This window comes from Cygnus olor, chromosome 1 (assembly GCF_009769625.2).
Source record: "Cygnus olor isolate bCygOlo1 chromosome 1, bCygOlo1.pri.v2, whole genome shotgun sequence".
Taxonomy (NCBI): Eukaryota; Metazoa; Chordata; class Aves; order Anseriformes; family Anatidae; genus Cygnus; species Cygnus olor.
In genome coordinates this window covers 70,703,781-70,724,096 of record NC_049169.1, presented here as the reverse complement: position 1 = coordinate 70,724,096, position 20,316 = coordinate 70,703,781, and the positions used below count along the sequence as shown (strand labels likewise).

The window sequence follows — 20,316 nt, the reverse complement described above, 5'->3', positions numbered from 1 at the left end:
TCATCTTATTTCAATCCCACTTTAGCTGCATTCTTCCAGGCTACATCAACTGGCAAGATCCTCAGCATGATGCTTTCCTTCAGTCAGTGGTGTTACTCAGACAGAGAAGGCATACTGTCTTCTGAATGATCCAACATTTCCTTTAGTCACAAAGCAAGTTTTTCTGAGCTTTCACAGTTGCCAATCAGATGATCAAATGCTTGTCTTTTATGGGGGAAGAAGACAATAATACTGACTATCAAATGACATATAAATGATTGAGTACTCTTTGTTATTTCTTTGATATGCCATTAGAATTATAGTTTTAATTATCTCAAAAACTTTAAAATAACCACTTAAAACCTGATAATTAAAACATGAGTCAACGAAGAATTACAAGACTACCAAATGTGTGTACCAGTGGATTTATGTCATTGATTGCTGATGTTGGAACAGGTGAAAGTCACACATAGCTCTCCTGTATAATTGTTAGACATTCTTTTGATGCTTGACCCAATGGCAGTTCTCGATTTTCCTGTCTCTGTTGTATCTAAGATGTTAAGGTGTATTATGTTACTATAGGCCAAATTCTGACATGCGTGTTACAGGCACAGAAAGTTTCACAAGTATAGATTTAAAAAAGTAAAATAGTGAAGGCAAAACTCTAGTTACACAGCCTCTGAATATGCACACCCCATTTCCTTTCCTCTGAAAAGAAAAAAGAAAAATTGAGGAGCGGCTGAGGGAACTGGGGTTGTTCAGTCTGGAAAAGAGGAGGTTCAGGGGAGACCTTATTGCTCTCTACAGCAACCTGAAAGGAGGTTGTGGGGAGCTGGGGGTCAGCCTCTTCTCACAGATAACGAGCGATAGGACAAGAGGGAATGGCCTCAAGTTGCTCCAGGGGAGGTTCAGGTTGGAAATGAGAAGACATTTCTTCTCAGAAAACGTAGTCAGGCATTGGAACAGGTTGCCCACGGAGGTGGTGGAGTCACCTTCACTGGGGGTGTTTAAGGAAAGGTTGGACATGGTGCTTAGGGACATGGTTTAGTGGGTGACATTGGTGGTTGGGGGATGGTTGGGCTAGAAGGTATTTGGAGGTCTCTTCTAACCTTAATGATTCTATAATTCTATGTTTCCTTCTTAATTCCAAAACAGCTACTTGCATCACAGAATGCATTGTCAGAAAACCTTTCAGACTGAGACTTGCCTGTCCCAGATAGTTTTTCAATGGGGCAATAACAACACTGCAGAGATATCTCTGGTAGAAAGTATCCTGAGTTGTAGGACAGTGACTGTATAATTTAACACCAGGAAAGGACATACATACTGAACCCAAAGCCAAAAGGGTTCGTAAATAAATACACAGAAGGCGTTTTCATTAAAGCCCTTCCTACACAGTTTGTTAAATATAACAAAATCCTTAAAATTTTCACATTTACCCTCCTCTTCTCCTGTGTGGATTTTATTGTCATGTAAAGATTAATCTTCTATGGTAACAGAATACTTTAAAAAAATACCTTATACATATAGTTCCCTTCACTGTTTTTCTACACAGCTAGATTACTGTAGATAAATCCCAGTGATCAGACTGCAGGGGAAATCAGAGGTTTGTAACAGAAAATGCAGTACATCTTGCAAGTTAAGTTAGAAAGAGTGGGAAGTATACCTACTCCACTTATCATTCGCTTTCTTCTATTTACTCAGTTTACTTCCCTGAACAAGCCTGCAGTACTTGATGCAAGCTGAACAAACACACTAGACATCAAATGTTTCTGGTTCATGTATGGTATGAGTTACTTGTGCCAAACAAATCCACCATAGCATAATTAGAGTTTAAACAAAGTAATTACTCATACTTATAAAGTACTGAGTTAAGCGCTATCTGGATTACTTCTTAAATAAACTGATGTTCTGTAATGCTCTTTTATCTTACATAGAGAGATGTTTGATGTTTTACATAGAATGTAATGTTTCTTTAGTTGTTTCCTCTTGGCTTTGGCATTCACACCATTCTTCATATGCCTTGTTTCTGCACTCCTGTTACCTAAGCAGTGATCAAACAATAATGCATCTTCCACTGCCCAGTGTTTCATTATAACAACTTTTCCTATACTAGATTTATATCTGTGTGGCTGTGAAGAGCTGCAAGTCACTAGAAGAACATACCTTATTGCTGAGGTGGCAAACACCTGCCCATTAGATCCTATGCTCAGAACAATAATCGAGGCTATTACCACAATTAGATCTGTTAAAAAAAAAAAAAAAAAGATGAAAATGTATTAAATGTTAGCTCTCAGCACTGAAACACACAATGAATAAATGAATATAGGCTGAGGAAAGAACTTCAAAAAAGAAATGAAGTTAGCTGAAATTTGGTGGGCAGTACATTAATGTAATAATTTCAAACACACTCTCCCCCGCCCCCCCAACAAAAAAAAAAAAAAAAAAAAAAAGAGAGAAGAAAAAGAGCGAAAGAGCGAAAGAAAGAGCGAAAGAAAGAACAGCTACAGGTTCTTCCATAATTAATTTAATAACAGAAGTTTTAATGATCCTGACAGAACAAATCAGGCAGCTTTCCATGAAAACAATAAAGGAAAAGTCATATTTACACCATAGAAATGAATCCATGTTTTGGCTCAAGACTCTTGACTTAAGAGGGAAAGCAAAGATTTGTTTCCACCATTTATAAAAAGCATACAGACAGGTGTCACAAGCAGATACACAAACTTGTAGTTTAAAAATTGTATTAAAGCTGTAAAGCCAATATTTCAAAGTTTACAGAACTGTCAGAACAAAAGTTGAACAATAAGAGTCAGAGCTGTTGTTGGTTTACTTTGTGATACAGTCTTTAATTGTATGAAAAAAATGATAATTGTTCCCACAGTTCTCATTTTTTTCCACAACTCCACAGTTTACACACTTCCAGCATCATACAATGCAAATGATGGATTGTGTTCACAGCATCAACAACCTTTAAACATTTTCTGTTTTCCTAATTCAGTGAACAGGTTTATTGAATCCTACTCTGTCATTATTCTGAAAGGACATTTTTCTAATTTCCTCATGAGCATTTCTGTGGTACTCCCCTTTAGGGAATCTAAGTGCTTCCCTTTCTAATTCTGACTAGAAAATAAAGGATAGTATTATAAATGGGAAGCAAATGTACACAGAATAAGGAAAAGTTTGGGCAAATTTTCCTTGCCAAGTTGAAACAAGCAGTACCTTATTCTTCAGAGCACTTACCATTATATAGCACTTCAAAAATAACAGTGCCGGCTGACTTCACTTGCAGCTGTGAGAACTCAGAACCTCTGTAACCTGACTTCAAAGCTTTCGTTTGGACATCCAGAAAATGAGGTACACTTGTGAAAACTGATTTAAATGACTGCCACAGAGTTTCCATGTGATGCCTAGGCAAGATGTAGGGTAGAATCCAACATCAGAGGCAACAACACTTGCCTTTGACGAGGATAACCTTTTTTCCCTCTTCCTTAAATATTCTCTTGCCTCATTCACAACCATATAGCTGCTGCAACATATATTGCAGCAGTTCTACAACCAACGGTATCCTTCATTCTGACTCAGATTATTTCCAGAATCAGTCTGATTTACTGTAAATCCAGATTCCTCCCTAAGAAATCAGGTAATTAAAGACTCTACTAAAATAATTGTACATTTATGAATAAGTACAGGGAGGAGTAAATTAAAGTTACAGAAAGAGCTTCCATTCTGAGATAATCTAAATTTTGATTACCTGACCTTCCATTTTCTGTATTGTTCCTTTATCATGTATGTGTGTGAACACGTATCTGTAAACACATGGATTTTAGGGAGGGTCTTTTTTTTTTTTTCCCTCCCATATTACATTGCACTTTAATGCAGAACTTTTCTCTAGAGTAAACGTTGCACCTGATGTCTTTACTAAAATATCAAACATATAGATACTTATCTGATGACCAGCAATTAAGGAAGAAAAGACTGACACTTTCAAAATATTTTTCAATCAAGTAGTGACAGCAATACAGATTTTTCATTTTTTCTTTCCATTTTTAATAAGTGTCTCCTACATGTTACAGATGTTTCAATTATTTCCTCCAAACCTGTTTTACTATCTCTACTTCTCTGTTTCTCATACTAATCCCACTTCACTGGTTCAAACAGCCCTGTTTTACACTCCAGGTCTACAGCATATCCTTCGGCCCTTACACTGCCACCTTTCAATCTCATGTATTTTCAGACCCAACGTCCTTTCCCCAAACATTCTGCTGGCTTATAAGTCTTTTTATACTTCCTTGTCCCAGATCTTGACATCAGTATCCATCCTCCTGTCCTTTCCTCCTGTGTGTTCCAGTCCATTCTTCCTACCCAGCCACTACACTTTAGTATTCGAGCCCAGTATTATCCTTTTCCACGTGCCTTCAAAAGTTTCAGGAAGACCACTCTAAAACCAAAATCATCTTATTTTCTACTCCCAGCCCCAGCTCTGCTGCTCAGAGAAACCTGAAATTTGAATTGTGCAGGTGAACCTTTGAAGAATATAAGATCATTCCCTAGCAGGGTATTTTAAGCATTAACAAGCCACATTTTTTTTCAGAGTCTTATTAGTTAGCATAGAGTTGAATTTCAGGGATAATCAAAAATCTATTTTCTCATTGTCAAGTATCTGCTTCAAAGTTTGGAAGTAGTAGAACTTCTGTATGAGAAGTAACCAGAATTACTTCTTTTTTTTAGAAACAACTTCAATATTTTGCATTAAATACCTCCACAAAACTCAAACTGAAGCATGTACTTGGCATAGAAAATGTCTGGAAAAAAGACCATCATTTATTTAAATAACTTCAACTATAACAATCATTAGTATTTGGATTAACATTACATTAATATTTATATTAGTTTCCAAATGAAGGAATGTCAGGAAACCTTTGTAATTTCTAAAAATTGAATTCCAGTAATTTAGAAACAACAGTACAACCTTCTCAAACATTCTACCTACCTACATGTTTGCAAACATGGCTGCATGAGGTACATGCATGGTACATGAGGTGGAGAGAGACAAAAATGACACAGCAACTTCTGCATAGCCTGTGCACTACATATGTAGATAACAGACCTACATAAATCACATAAATCCCTGCAATTTAGCATATGTAGTACACAACTTTGAAATCCTAGTTCACAGCTAAGCCCACTGTACCTATGACTTACTCTCATGCTCTAAATCCTTTAGCAAATCCAACCAGCTGCCATTTTTTATCTAAAATTCAGCTTGCCAGTGAAATATTACTTATTTATACACACAATTCAGGACAGCACATAGCAATACCTATAACATAGCTTACCTGAGTGCTGCTTTTTTTCAAGCAAATTGCTGACTTGTCCTCACAAGTTTACTTACTAGTATAAAATTCTCAGCTTTTTGACTAAAAGCAAATAATCATTTTTAAAGTAAAAACAGTAAAACTATTTTATTTTAGGAATTTTTATTTGTATTTTCATTTTTAGTTGCCATAGTATTTTACAGAATGCAAATAACCCTCAGCCTGGAGTTGTGTTATTAGTAGTCTGGAGAGAATATGATGTTCATAAGGACTTAAATTAAACAGATTATATGCAGATACTTGAATTTGATTTACATGATATTCTTTTTCACTGAATTTTAGTTTTCTGTGGGCATCACACACGTTAGGTGAATACATTGTAGCTAGAACATACCAAGTGCTTATGCTTTTTCAGAGCTCTATCATAGCCAATTAAAGGTGCTCATAAATACAGTCCTTTGCTTAAGGACAATAGGAGATGGACTCACATATGTGTGCTCAAGTCTTTAATCCAGTAATTTATGTACCTAAATATCTCTTTTCAAACTGCATAGTGTCACAACAAGTACAAGCAGAAGTTAATTCATAAGTTGTTTTTTGTGACATTTTCCACAACAACAACAAAAGGATAAAATAGGTAAAAGGATGTTCTCTTGGTTTTGCATGTGCTTGGTACCTGTGTTTCATAAAAGCCTGATTAGGCTAGGAGATTCAGAAGCACTTAGCTGCTAACTTAACCCTAAGTAATAGAAAGTAATTTAAGTGTTAAATCAACATTTAGGAAAGATATCAATATTACTGCTTCTACAATAATACACGAGCACTGGAACTCTTTAAGCATGCTAATTCTGTGAACTAGGGAATGGAGAAGCATGGAGAGACAAAGTGATTTCTCTAGGGATGCTGGGAATTAATTTGATTTGTGTGTCCCAACATTCTTTAATTACAGAATTGTCTTTTCTCAATTACATGTACCCTGTCTTCAAAAAGGAGAAAAAATTGGTTAGCTTTAGAAAACCTACCTAAGAAATACAAAATTCTGATTAAAATGGTAAAGAAGTTACATCAGTTTCCCCTTTAGATTAAATTTTAAAAGAAGACACAAGAAATAATGTGACCTCCTATCTTCACGTTTTATTTCCTGTTATAGAAGTTGCATGCTAACATACTATTTTATCCAGCATGGACTTCAGTAATATTAAGCAAATTTACAAAATAAAATAATTGCTAGCCTTGACTACAGGATCTCTTTCTGGTTATATGCACCACAGAAATTTTTATTAATTCATTGGGGGGGGGGGGGGGTGAAGGGGGAAAACATTACCCAAAATGAACTTTTCAAGAACAAATTCCAGTTTTTGTGTGTACAAAAATACAATAAATTTCTCTGATATCAAAGCAATGTTTATATTTGCTGATGTTAAAATAAATGCTTGCATACTGATTTAAATATAAATTGAATACCTTCACTTTTACATTTTGCTCTGATACTTTCATTTATTTTTCTTGTATTTGTGTTTTATTCTTATTGTTCTGAAAATGATAGGATGAGTCAGTATGATTCTATCATTCAAGACAAATGTACTTCCCAAATTTATCCACTTGGATTAATATAGACACAGTTCCATCTGTATTTGATATATGAAAGCAAATCTTAGCTTTAAATGTATTTTATTCTTAGGGGAATTTTAAATGTAAAAGTATTACTGTTTGCTTTGGATGCAAAACCAGCTGTAGTCATTCCCAGCTTTTATTAACAAAGACACTGTATCTTCTTCAAGGGCTACACAAACCTTAATGTTTACTACGGTAAATGCACAATACTATTATACAGAAATGGTATCAAGTTGAAATCACAGTTAAATGGGACTGACACATTTTCTGCTGCACTTGTGTACTCCAATATACTTACTAAGAACATTTCTTGATTGAAAGAGAAGTCAAGAAGAGGATTAGAAGAAAAAAAATTACCCTTAGAGCTCATGTTAGATCACAAAACTAGAACAGCTCTAGAAGCAGCAGCAGAATTTATTTCTATGTAATGAAACACTTCTTTCTCAATAACCAAAAATTAAGTACAATATCTCATCACATTATTCACTACCAACATCCAGATGTACAATAGAACATGTTGTTTTCTAAGCTTTTGCATCGAGTTTCATAAAGTTGCAGATGGTTAAGGAACCATCAGCCCATTCTCTCCCCTTTTCACTTCTCCCACTTTAGTCTACTTAAAATCCGATGATGTTGATGTTGAGTTATATAATTCATAGCTCTACTGGAGTTTATATAAAATCCCAGACACAAAACAAAAAAGCTTATTTTATGATCTACTGCAATTTTGCCCACATATCACCTTTTATTAATCTATCATTGTTCCACACGTTCTGTTAGCTACCTCTTCCCCTAAACTCTCTCTTACTCTAGAGATGGTGACCACCATTGTCCCTCAAACTGCTTAACTTTAGTATTAGCCAGGGCAATTTTTCCCAAGTTACCCTTTGCACATTTTCATTTTTTCTCCGATTTGTACTTACCTTTCTGTCTTCTTTCTACATCAGACCTCACGACAAAAACTTTTCATTTTTTTTCCTAATTACACATGTAGATTTAATAAGGATTTCTTTCCTTTACGAATTTTGCCTTTCTTAAGCTGATGGCCTGCCTGTGTCTCACAGACATATGTTAAGTGTTCAGTTTTATCAATCCAAAGTAAAAAAATTGCATAGGCTCACAAATCAGGTATATGCTTGAAACATAGCTCAGATCTGCAATATAATCTCTACAGTAGTTTACATCTCTACTTAAAACTGGATGATAATAAGATAAAAATAAAAGATGAGATAAAAGTTAAAATTAAAAAAAAAAAAAAAGTTTAAATCTTACCAATAATCGATATTGGCTTTCTGGCAAAACGTATTCTTCCCTGGAAGCCAACATATTTACTCCTGCAGCCTGCAGACCACAATTGGACCACATATTCAGCACCAAAAAACACAACCAGAACTATTTCCTATATAAGAATTAAAAGAACAAAATATCAGGTTTTTTGCGTTTCTTTTGTGTGTGTGTGTGTGTGTTTTTTTTAGTTTGCACATATAATTTATTCCTACAACTAATAAAAATAAGCTTGTGGAGATGAAAGAAACACTGCATTAAAAAAGGAATGTGCTTTATCTATTCATATTTTCTATGCATATGCTGGCCAGTATGTTAAAGGGAGATGTAAACTGTTTCCGAATGTGATTTCACATGAATAAAAGAATAGTTTAAGTTTCATTCCATCATTATATTACAGGGAAAAACACAATACTCTTCTTTCTTTATTGATCTTTAAAATAAAATAAATAAATAAATAAATAAATAAATAAAGGAATGGAGACTCCGAGGATATCATTCCTAAAACTACCAAGTATATGAAACATTGCCACACCCTGAAATATATATATATATATAAATATAAAAACAGAAAGTGTAATGTCAACTTTTGAATATTCAAAAATAGACAACTTATAAAACAAATTAATGATCTATATGTTAATATTTCTTCTCTCTTCAGCAGGTAATATTGCTTCCGTTTATTACAAAGCAGTTATGCATAGCTATGAGTCAGTATACTTCAAAATACTTCTAAAGAAAACAGTAGAGGATCACAATATGGATGGATTTGTTGAGATCTTTGTTCCTTCCTTCCTTGTTTTCCTCCGCCATTGCCATATGTTACCACAACCAAAACACAGCTTCTAGGATTTGTTCCAACCCAAACTGTATCCAGTAACTCAGAGTCACAAAACACCTACTATATAAATTAAAGCTTTGGAAAATATTTTTGTTTTAACTTAAATATGTTTGCAATCTGCACCTGGGGAAATCTAAAGCACCCCTAGAGTGAACACACTTAAATCACAAATGCCACTGAATAACAATACTGACATATCTTTAGAACTGATGCTCTGATTGGCTGAAAAGACACCAAAATATTTCAAAGCTAGTAAACAGGTAAGAAAAAACTCTACACTAATATACAAACCCTAACTCCAGTTCTGTTTTTTGACAAAGTTAAGGTTAGCATTTCTGTATTCACTTCTACCTCCTTGTTTTGCCTGGAATGAGAAGCAAGAAAATATGTACAATCTTTCCTCTGTTCGCATGGTACTTTCAGCTTGACTAAAACCAAGGATTAGTAAAAAGCTAAGAAAGTTTACAGCACAGTTTCAAGTCAGAAGCACAAAAAAAAAAAATACACAGCAAATTGGCTCCCAGTTTACTGAAACTTAAGATTTTCCAGAAGTTTTTTTTTAGTAATATATTACCTAGAGTTTCTACAAGTGATACTTCTAAGATTGTGTTGTGTCTGAAATCTAAATGCAAAAACTTATTTGATCGTAACAGTCAAAGCACATTTTAAGAATAATATTCAAAGGAAAATAATTCTTGCATTTCAGGGATCTTGCAAACAGCTTTCTCATTGATTAAATTGTTTACATTTTTAGCAGGTTCCTGATATCATCACTCAGTAGCATTTGGTTTCAAGTCTCTGATAAAGGATCTCTTATTTGCAGCAAAGGAAGCAAAACATTGTCTATATGGATTTACTGGACAAATGGCACTGAATGGCAGCAGACTGTGAAATCATGAGCTCTTCTTTTTGTATTTAGGCAGAAAGCTAGTACCAAAGCTTGATCTAAGGAGCATTTCTGAAACAAATAGTTCCATATCCTCAACTACAGAATAAAACAGCTGAGCTCCACTAACCTAACCCTCCGAAATACAAATGCTTAGAGACTTAGAGGAAGAAACAATTAAAAAGCATAGCATATGTGCTTTGGCTGACAGTACTGTTATCTTGCCCTTTGACAAGGGAAGATTTCCATAGCATTCAAATGAAAACAAAGGTGCCATGCAACTGCATTAAAAGCATGCTTCTGCCACTCAGTGGCAGTTTGTTACATGTCCCTCCTAACAGATAATACTAACAGCAGTGGAAGAATTATTTCTACAGAAACAGCACATTGGAATTTTTGTGTCAGTCAGGTAAAAAAAAATGTGTGGAAAAGAAATAAGCAGATAGTTCCTGAAGCAGCAAAAACTTCCTGGAGTTAGGATATTCCCTGATGATCCTCTAAGGGCACTTTTAAAAGCTGGAACTTACACTGTGTCTGACCTGAATGTATTTTATTCTCAACACAAACTCCAGAATCTGTGATTTTATTTCAGCTACCAACAAGAAATCATCTCAGTTACATCTGGGAAGCCCTGCTGAAGTCAATAAGGTTGCATCGTACTGTCAATGCAAAGGAAAAATAAATTGTTGTCAGGAAGAAGGATGGAAGAAGAACTTACAGCTCCCATAAATTTGAAATTAATTACTGATGTGAGTTCATTTTGTCCTGGACAGATGTCTACATTACCAAAACCACAGCAATTAACACATTCATTGGCAACCACAAACAGGCCAAAGACCAAAAGAGCACAGAAACTGAATAAACATCACAGCTCTATAGGTGGTCCCTCCAAAAAGAAGGAGGAAGGTTATGAAATTTATTGCTGTTTTGTATACTTCTACTAAAAGATAGAAGACATCCATTTCCAAGACTGCCATGACTGATCAAAGCTCACCTCAAAAAATTCACCTTTAAAAAAACCCTAACCTGTCTCCTTTTCCTCCTATACCCGTAAACATTTTTCAACACCTCAAATTTACTGCATTTTGTTCACCTTCTGCTAGAGAAAACAAACAACAGCAATTCTCTAGAAAGTTAGAAAAACTACATGTTCCTACTGAAGTTGCACCAAGAGCTGCTGAGAAGTTGTTGTGGACAAAACATGAACCAGAAAAAATAATCTGTAAATTAAATGTACCAACTATGCTCCTGACTGACAACTGCATGTCAGTTTGAGATCTTTCTCCAACTTTTTGAAATTTTCCAGTCTTCCTGCTTTCAAGTGATATTATACACACAAGAACCCTGCAAAACTTTATTTAGGATTCCAGCAGTATTTTTGTCCTTCCCTTGCAAATAGTTGAGGAAGAAATACACGACAGAGGATTCTCAGAAGATTTCATCAATCTTGAAAGCCATTTGTCATCAACAGAAAGCCAGGGATGAATTCTCTAATTAAATCAAAACCAAAAAGAATGAGTAGGAACAAACAGTTACCTCCAAAAATAAGAGCCACATCAGTCTTGATCAAAATATACCTAAGAAATACCCTTGGCTACTTTACTCTGCTTTAAGTGTCAGCCTTCCATTTTTTTCAGCAAACCTTCACTGAACTCCTGTGAAGAAAGAAAAGGAAAGCAAAATTGCATGTACTTTGAACCACACCTGTCATAAACTGTCAGGATATTCACCTTGACCCACTGAAGGATCATGAGACACGTATAGAAAAAAACATCATCCTTTGTATGGGGCAGTGAATTTGCTCCAGTCACCACCAGAGGCACAATTTACTGAGAAATGTAAAAGTGGAGAAGGTCTTGAGACAGTGCCGTTGTTTGGGTTATCTTCTGGGAAGAAGACCACAGAGGAAGGAAAAAACAGCATGAAATAGATTCTTCTCACTCACTTGTTAGTTGCTTCCTGCTTCCTCAAATGGCAAAGGTAATATTAGGGAAAGCATTTGACATGTGGTAATTGCGTATACACTGTTAAGAACTGAAATATAATATAATCACAGATTTTACATTGTGTTTGTACCATCTGAAATCTCTACTGAAATCAGTAGCAGCAATTTCATTTTTCTGTACTTTTTCCTGTAGTGTGGAAAAAGCAAAACCATACATCCGTAATATTATTTGCTCAGTTACATGGAATACCTTAAGCTCATCTTTGTTTTGTTTATTATAATTATTAATAATAATAATAATTCAAGACACTGCATAAGTCTTTTTTTTTCTTTTTTTCCCATACACGAAATAAATCAAAATCATACAGAATTATGTTTATGTGATTCTGGGCATAATGAATTTTCATAACTATCATTAAATTATTACTAAAAAAACCAACAGAATAAGAAGTTTAAAGGTAAATATGTATGCAAATGACTTCCATCCCTATCTAATTCTAACAGTAAATGTAATTCAAACTCTTGTGGAAAAGCCGTCAACTTTTACCCAAGAATGTCACTGATAATCAAATATAAAAATGCTCACATTAACATAGAAAATCAACATTTTATACATGAATGTGTGTAAATGAAATACACAGCCTGGAATTTACAATATGTTCCAGTACAGCTACGGATAACTGCAAGGGGGGAGCAGGAGAAGGGAAGGAGTTCGGCTGGGGTGATTAAAGTGCACACATGAAAAAGACAAGTATTTTTTCAGCTGCAGCTGTGTTTTATGTGGAGAGCACACACAAGGCTCTCTTCACTTTATTTTATTGGAATATTTAGGTGCTCGGGTAAAAGGAGGAAGTCAGATGGCTAAATGAATAGTGTGCGCTCACGAAGATTCAATCAAGGAATGTCAGATCAAAATAATAAAGCCTCAAAAGCAGGCATAAAGGTTTAATAGTCCAAATGTTTGCACACGTGTACTTATGTCCAAAATTTAATCTGATAACTTGTCTTGAAGGTTTTCCAATCCTTAGAGCTGAAAATGTCATTTTAGTGGCCCAATTAGCTTAATAGTTGCTCAGGTGCTATAAAAACCTACTGATACTGAAAATACTTATTTCCTACCTCCATGCTAAATTTTATAAAGATGACAAATATTACATGTGAAAATATAATATCCAATATATGCAAGAAAAGATGCAAAATTCTGGTAAGTGTCCTGAAGTGTCGTTAGCTCATTCTGATGCTTCTCATATATGAAACCAATTCACTTAATGTTAAAAAGTTCGTAGTTTGTATACAAATGGATTTGTTCAACATTTCTTACAAACATTTTTGTATGCCCACCTGGTATATATGCTGAATCTGCTGACTTCATACCAGGGGTATATTTGCCTTTTAGTTTATTGACATTTGCTATTTCCTGTATAGAATGAAATGGTATGCTAATGAGGGAAGAAGATGTTGCTCTAGTCACTTTATCTGTAATAACTAACATTCAAGTGAGTTGGGTAAGTCACAGAGGAAGATTTAATTTTTAAATACATTCAGGCAGGTAATAATTTTTCTTAAAAAATTAAAAAATTGAATAATTTCTGAGCAGGACTTTTTTCTAGAATTGCTTAATTCAGAAAGATAACAGTAACGCAAACACAATTAAATAGTGAATCAAGAAGACTCAATAAGTCAGTGTTTGAAGATCTTCATTTCTCTATAGATCCACCAGTACTCCACAAGATTCTTCAACCTCCCTATCAGCACGTCTTTAAGCCTCAACCTCTGGTAAGAGGTGCTTTCTTTCTGGAATGGGACCTATTCAAATTCATTTTGGAATTGTAAATAATCATATTCATGTCTCAAACTTTTGATTTAGGAGGGCCTCAGAATTTCTGGATAGTGGGGGGACGGGGAGGATTTGGAAAAATCCTGATGTACCTCTCCACCTTTCTCTTACTCCCAAGTAAGAAATACTTTTCTTCTAAGAATCTTCTACCCCGTGCACAGAAAACTCCGTAGAGCTAGAGTAAGAAGTGAGTAAATTTGATTGAGGGCATTAAAAGTTGGCTGTTTGTTAATTCATCTCAGCCATACTTACTGCACAATAATCAAATTTTAGAGGGCTGAAAAACACATGACATCCAACACAACATGTTCTGTACTGCATTAGGGAAATCTACAAGATAATTCACAAGAATAACTGTATTATAATTCACATGGAGGAGCTTGATATTTACATTCAATTCCAGAAGACTATGGCAACTCAGCAGATCAGTTCACACAGAACTTAAGCCTACGTGTTGTGTTAAAAGGCTTCTTACCCCATTTTTTTCCTAATGTGTTTAATATATGAAACAATATTCCATATATATTTTAATAATGATTTATATTTTCATAATATAATATCCCTGGTCTGTTTTCTCATCTTCCTAGAGACCAACAAGAAGCTAAGAAACAAACAGGGCTTCTTTTTGTTTTCTCTCTCCCAGGTTTATAAGGAATGGAAAAAAAAAAAAAAAAAAAAAACTTTTGAGACATATGGTTATTTTTATTTAGATGAATTCAGACCACTAACGTGGTCTGACTGTTCCGAAGTATAAAAGAAATGGTGTGTTTTTCTACTGAACCTAGTTTACCTGTCAGTTCCTTAAGGGATTGGACACCTCATTAACACCTAGTGTTACACAGGCCAATATACACTACACAAATACCACTAAATATTGCAGGACCTACTCTGCCTGTTGTACTCTAAGAGATCTATTATCATCTGTAAGAAATGATCTGCCCTGGTAAAGAACAGGAGTACCTGTGAACTTCATCTGTTAGATTGTTAATGTATCACTGTATTAAACAGACCTGGAGTAGGTCCTAAGCACTAATGCAGTGTGGCAAAGCACAGATTTAAAGTTATAAAATGTCACAAAAGTAGAACATTGGCAAAAAAAATAAAAATAAAAATAAAAATAAAAATCCACCATTATTACTTTCTAAAACTAATTCCTTTGATAGGGTAGGAAAAATGCCCTCAAGTCTATAAGAATACATACACTTTGCCATTAATTACAGAGAAGAGAAAATTAAGTTGAATTAAGTCCATGAAGCCTTTTTTCCACTCCACTAACAGACTAAAAATGACACAGCGTTTTATGACATGACTACATAATTTAAATGGGAGAAGGGACAAAAGCAGAGACAAAAATAAAGGAACAGGAGAGTTCTTCCACTATAGATGGAAAGGGTAAGTCCTCTTTAAAAAACACAGGCCTTGAAAACAGTGTCATCAACTACTTTCCAAAAAGAAAAGCCATCTTGAAATTCAGTTCAGAAACAGAGCAGTTAGATAGACATAGCTTAACTGTCTCAAGAAAGCCGAGTACCACTTGGTACTCCAAATTGTTGTGGTTTTTTTGGTTTGTTTTCCTTTTTTGGTTGGTTGGTTTGGGGTTTTGTTTGGTTGGTTGGTTGTTTTTTGTGTGTGTGTTTTGTTGTTGTTTGTTTGAGAAGTCTGGGCTGTCTATACAGCAGGAAGAGGTGTTGTGGCATATGAGGCAGAAGAAATCATTATAGAGAGACAAAACAAAGCAGTGACTTCAGGAAAGAAATAGAACAATGTGACCCACCTGCAGCCAAGAACTCTTTCCTGAGGTCCTGCTGTTAAGCCCTGATTCCTAAATACATCTATAGCAAGAAGGGTTTCTCCTGAAAAGCTTAAGCAGCAGCTGATGTAGGAGCTCCTAGTCTTACATTTGAGATTTTTCTCCCACAGGATTTGCAAACAGAGAAATATTAATAAAACTTACTTGCTACATGTAGTCACTACATGAGGATTGCTAGCAACCAAGCACTCAATGTGAGAGGGCAGCTTACAACAGGGGCAACAAATGATGAACCTGAAAACAGAGTCTGTAAGTATACTGTGCGTTCTCTAGTAGTGCACCACTATGAACTGCAGGTGTTAAGGTGTTTGGAAGATATGCTGTTGCTTTTTCCAGCAAAGAAATACGTCAGAGGAAAGTGGATGCATAAAGTCTGTCTCCAAAAGGAAGAGGTGCCACAGGAGCTGAGCTCATCTGGAAAAAAACACTGGAATGCAGGATCCAGTTCTACTGGAACAGGGAGGGTCAAGCCACTAAGCCTTCTACCTGGTGCTTCTGCTGCAGAAAGCTTTTAGGACAGCACATACCACTTAAAGTCTTACCCCATAAGCCAGAAGGAACTACAGTAGGAAAGCACCCATCAGGAGAATAAGACTAGAATTTAGTGACCCCTGGTGAAAGCAAAGGAAAACAAAACTCAAGGCCCTCTACCAATTTTAATTATCCAATTTTAATACATAATAGTTTTATAAGAAAATCTTCCTATTTTGTATTGAATACAAACCACTGAGATACAATCTGAGATTCAATACTGAACTAGCTGGGCTTTTGGTCCAATCTAGTACATCCATTCCTACACAATTTTGTTATTACTGCTTAGACTGAAAATGCTAAGTGATTTCAAATTTAGATTATGTGCTCTAAAATTGAAAGCACATTAAGATAAACAATATTTCCTATCCCTCCACCATTCCAATTGCAATGACCGTAATATTAAACACATCATGGCATGCAAGTAGAAATTAAATTAACAAAGTTGAATCAATATGTTTTGTAGCAAAAACATTATATTTTGTCAGAGAGAACACACTTTGTATCCTCAAATTAAAAAAAAAAAAAAGTAACTAACATCGAGATATGGAAACACTATGAAATTTCCCTTTCACCTATAACACTGTCATTATACAAATTGATTATTTCTTCTGTCCTATTTATGTTGTGTAAAAATATCATGTATGATAAAAATATTTTTTGTTTGTTTTCTAAAACTGCACAATATGTGAAATTACTCCCACGAGGTAAGAAACTTTTTTGCAATCCTTTTGCAAGGTCTTTTACAATAAAAACAAAAATCTGTCTTTTGTAAACTACTATGGTGACCTCTCCTGGTAGAAAAATATATGACCACCAGCCATGAACACTATTAATCCTCAAAGGAGGAATTACACCTGACCCATTTTATAGTTTATTTTTTAATGCCATATCCTCAAAGATTTTGATGTCGTTTACAAATCAAAACTGACACATGAACTACTAGAACATTAAGAAAACATTGCAGTCTCCTGCAGTATAGGCAAAAGCCTATGCAAGAGGTTTTTCCAACTTCTTCAAAATAAATTTTTCAATAGAATCACCTTAGAGGGAAAAAAAAAATAGCTTATTCTGTTGGGGAATTCAGATTTGGGACAAATTAAAAGGATAAAATGAAGGAAGCCTGAAAAAGAAAATGGATAAGCGTAAATGTATTCAGGATTTGCACATAGTATTTCTTCCTTTTCTGGCTTTTTTTCCTTTTTTTTTTTTTTTTTAATAAGAGAAACAGTAACATCTATGGGAACTTTAGTGAAAAATACTACTAAATACTTTTTTTTTTTTTTTTAATCTCAGTCAGTTAGCTACTGTGATCTTAGAATAAGACAATTTTAAGGTTAGTGGTCATGCCAAAAGTTCATGATAACACACCAGGCAACTCAAAGAACAGCTGTAGATATTCCATGCTTTTGAATGACCACTCAACAATATTAACTGCTGAAAATATTTAAATTTCTTGTATAATATGTACACATATATGAAAAAGAGCCATAAGCTGCTTATACATGAGGAAGCAGACATGCATATAAGTTTGATTGCCTCCAAGAAAAGAATGTGGCTGAAGATGCATGACTTCAAATGCTACACTAAATAAAATTCTAGAGGATCACTTACAGAATGAGGAGTATAAAAGGAAGACATACATAGAAGTTACAGATATTAAAAGTCAAAAAGAACAGTTAACAGATTTTTTGTAATGAAAGGCAACATGAACAATCAGAACTGATTTGATTGATCTATTTGAACTCAAAGTGAATATTTCAATGAGTGAAAGGATGAAGAAGTAAAATGCTTAGAACTCTGGGAAATATGGCGAATGGAAATAGAGTTAAGGAGCACATATGTAAAACATTGGGAAAGTAGCAGATAAGCACAAGTACTAATTAGGAGTCAATTCTGTCACAGACAGTGAACAATGTTGACTATAGATTAAGTATTGACTGTAGGGAATTCCATAATCCCTGTTCTTGACTTGTGTATGGGAGAAGGTATGAGAAAGGCAAGCAAACCCTGAGAAATATCTCCATTAGTGCTAAAAGTGTCCAGAGAGTCATTATGGAGGAAAAAAAAATCATTAGTATTTGACAGTGTTTTTTTTTTCTTTCCTGTTTTTACCAGAACTATTAAATGCACTCTTTAAAATTAATTTTAAGTGATACCTGAAATTCTGATGCTCTCATGCATGTTGGGTACAGGCTTCACCATGTGGTGTGCCAAATTTATAAGGCAAGAAAGCCACATTCCATCCCCTACGCCCAAATCTTTACTCTTAGTGCATACCATACACTCTGGTTATCCACCTTCTGGTACTCAGGCATGACATGGTAATTTTTTGAGGCAATATCACAAGATCAAATGAGTCCAACAGCCTCATCATCTTGATGTTCTTGTGATGAACTTGCTCCAGTTTTTCAAAGACTTTCTTGCAGTGGTGAACCAAAACTAGGTGCACTATTCTTGATGTAGTCAAATTAGCCCTAAGTAAAGGGGAATAGTCACTTACCTTGTTCTACTGTTCCTAGAATTCATTGCTTTGCTGCATTTAGAGATTGACTTTAAAGGCCTGCTAGCTGTCCTGAGCTTGTTGACCTTTCAGAGCTGCTATTCCTGAAGTCTAAGTTTGTACTCCTTTCAGGATCTTGAATGGCATAATATCCTGATTGCTACAGCTAATGCATTGTCTTTGATTATTATATCCCCAAATAATTTTCCTTGTAGATCTGAATAGTAGATACAACTGTTTCATTCCTAGTTGTTCCACTCAGTACCCATACCTAGATGTTAACCCTGAAACACTAAAATCTCTCAGATCACTTGCATCTTACTGTGTTGCTTTTTTTAATGGGTGTTAGCTGGATGAAAGTCCTCCATAAGAAAAAGGGTACATGCCCCAAAATTTTCAGTTTTTTAAAGATGACTTTGCCTGCTTTTTTTTTTTTTTTTTTTTTTTTTTTTAATCCTGGTCAAGCAGTCCATAACAAACTTCCACCATGATGTGGCTTCCACCTATAGTGGCCTGTTGTAAAATCCTGATTTGGTGCACCAAGTGTTGGAGAATTAATTTAATACCTAACTACTGGAAGAACAGTCCATCACAACTCAATTTTAAGTCCAGTTTCTATACATTTTTCCCAATACTTCATGCTTTAAATATCAGAGCAGGTAATAAGAAAGCAGACGTAAGACTTGGAAGAAATCCTCTATTTTGATCACACCAGAACAAATTGGCAAAACCGAGCAGCATATTGGTCCAAAAAAGCAGTATGTGAGGGATGGCTATAAGCAGTTTTGTAACTGTGACTACTGAAAAGAGAACTTAAACTGCTGTATACTGAAATTTTTGAAATAATCCTGCCCAGGATGGTGTTTATGAACTTGTGATATGGCCTCACAAATTACTATGTCATGCCTGAGTACTAGAAGGTAGATAACCGGGGTGCATGGTATGTGCTAGGAGTAAAGATTTGGTGGGGGGGGGTGGAACATGCTTCTTTGTGCTTGTTTCTCCAGACATTGTACAAGAACTTTCTCATGAAGCAAGTCCTGAATACAGATAGACAAGCTCCCAGTGGTACAGAACGAGGACCAAGGAAAACATAGGAAACTAGAGACTCTATCATACCACAGCACATACAGCAATCCGAACTATACATATATATATATATAATATATGTATATATATATATATTTAAAACATTCATTGCGTACATTTCATGCACCTTGAAAGGATAATGAATACAGATCTTTATGGAGTTAGTTTTGTTTAATTGAACTGAATAATCATTACTAAACTGACTGATTTGGTGGATAGGTGCACATTTTAATAGCAACTTCTTATGCTCATGAGTTTGGAAAGAGTTTATGTTGTACATAATGATTTATGTAAGGGCTTGTTATTCTGACACTTTAATAAATATTTTCTACACAACTTTGGTCTTTTATTCCTTTGAACTAAAGGTACATGTTTGTAATGCAAAATGTAGAACTTGAGCAAGCTTGTTTCTAGAAGGTGGAAGAAAAGAACAAAGCAGTCAATCCACCTCTGTATTAAAGCAGACAGTAAGGCTCTATGAAAAGGAAGATGCTCGTCATATATCGGTGTAGACAAATGCATTTACATTAGTATATGTTAGTTAGCAATAGGGCAATCTTCTGCTGCATGACTAATTTGCAAGCCTTACTACCAGAGTGGGAAAAGTTTCAGAAAGATGATAAGTCATACAAGTAAGACTTGCATGAGGAATAGTCATGAACAGACACACACACACACA

At 35.0% G+C, this 20,316-nt stretch overlaps 1 protein-coding gene across 1 annotated transcript in view; it reads right to left on the bottom strand.

Moving 5' to 3' along the window:
- LOC121064063 (potassium voltage-gated channel subfamily KQT member 1-like) overlaps positions 1–20,316 on the bottom strand; it is a 498,888-nt gene that overhangs the window by 468,416 nt on the left and 10,156 nt on the right. The window contains exons 3-4 of the mRNA XM_040545255.1: positions 8,184–8,310; positions 2,146–2,224 (exon numbers count right to left, since the gene is read on the bottom strand). Coding sequence (XP_040401189.1) covers positions 2,146–2,224; positions 8,184–8,310 — 206 coding nt within the window. The remainder of the gene's footprint in view (positions 1–2,145; positions 2,225–8,183; positions 8,311–20,316) is intronic.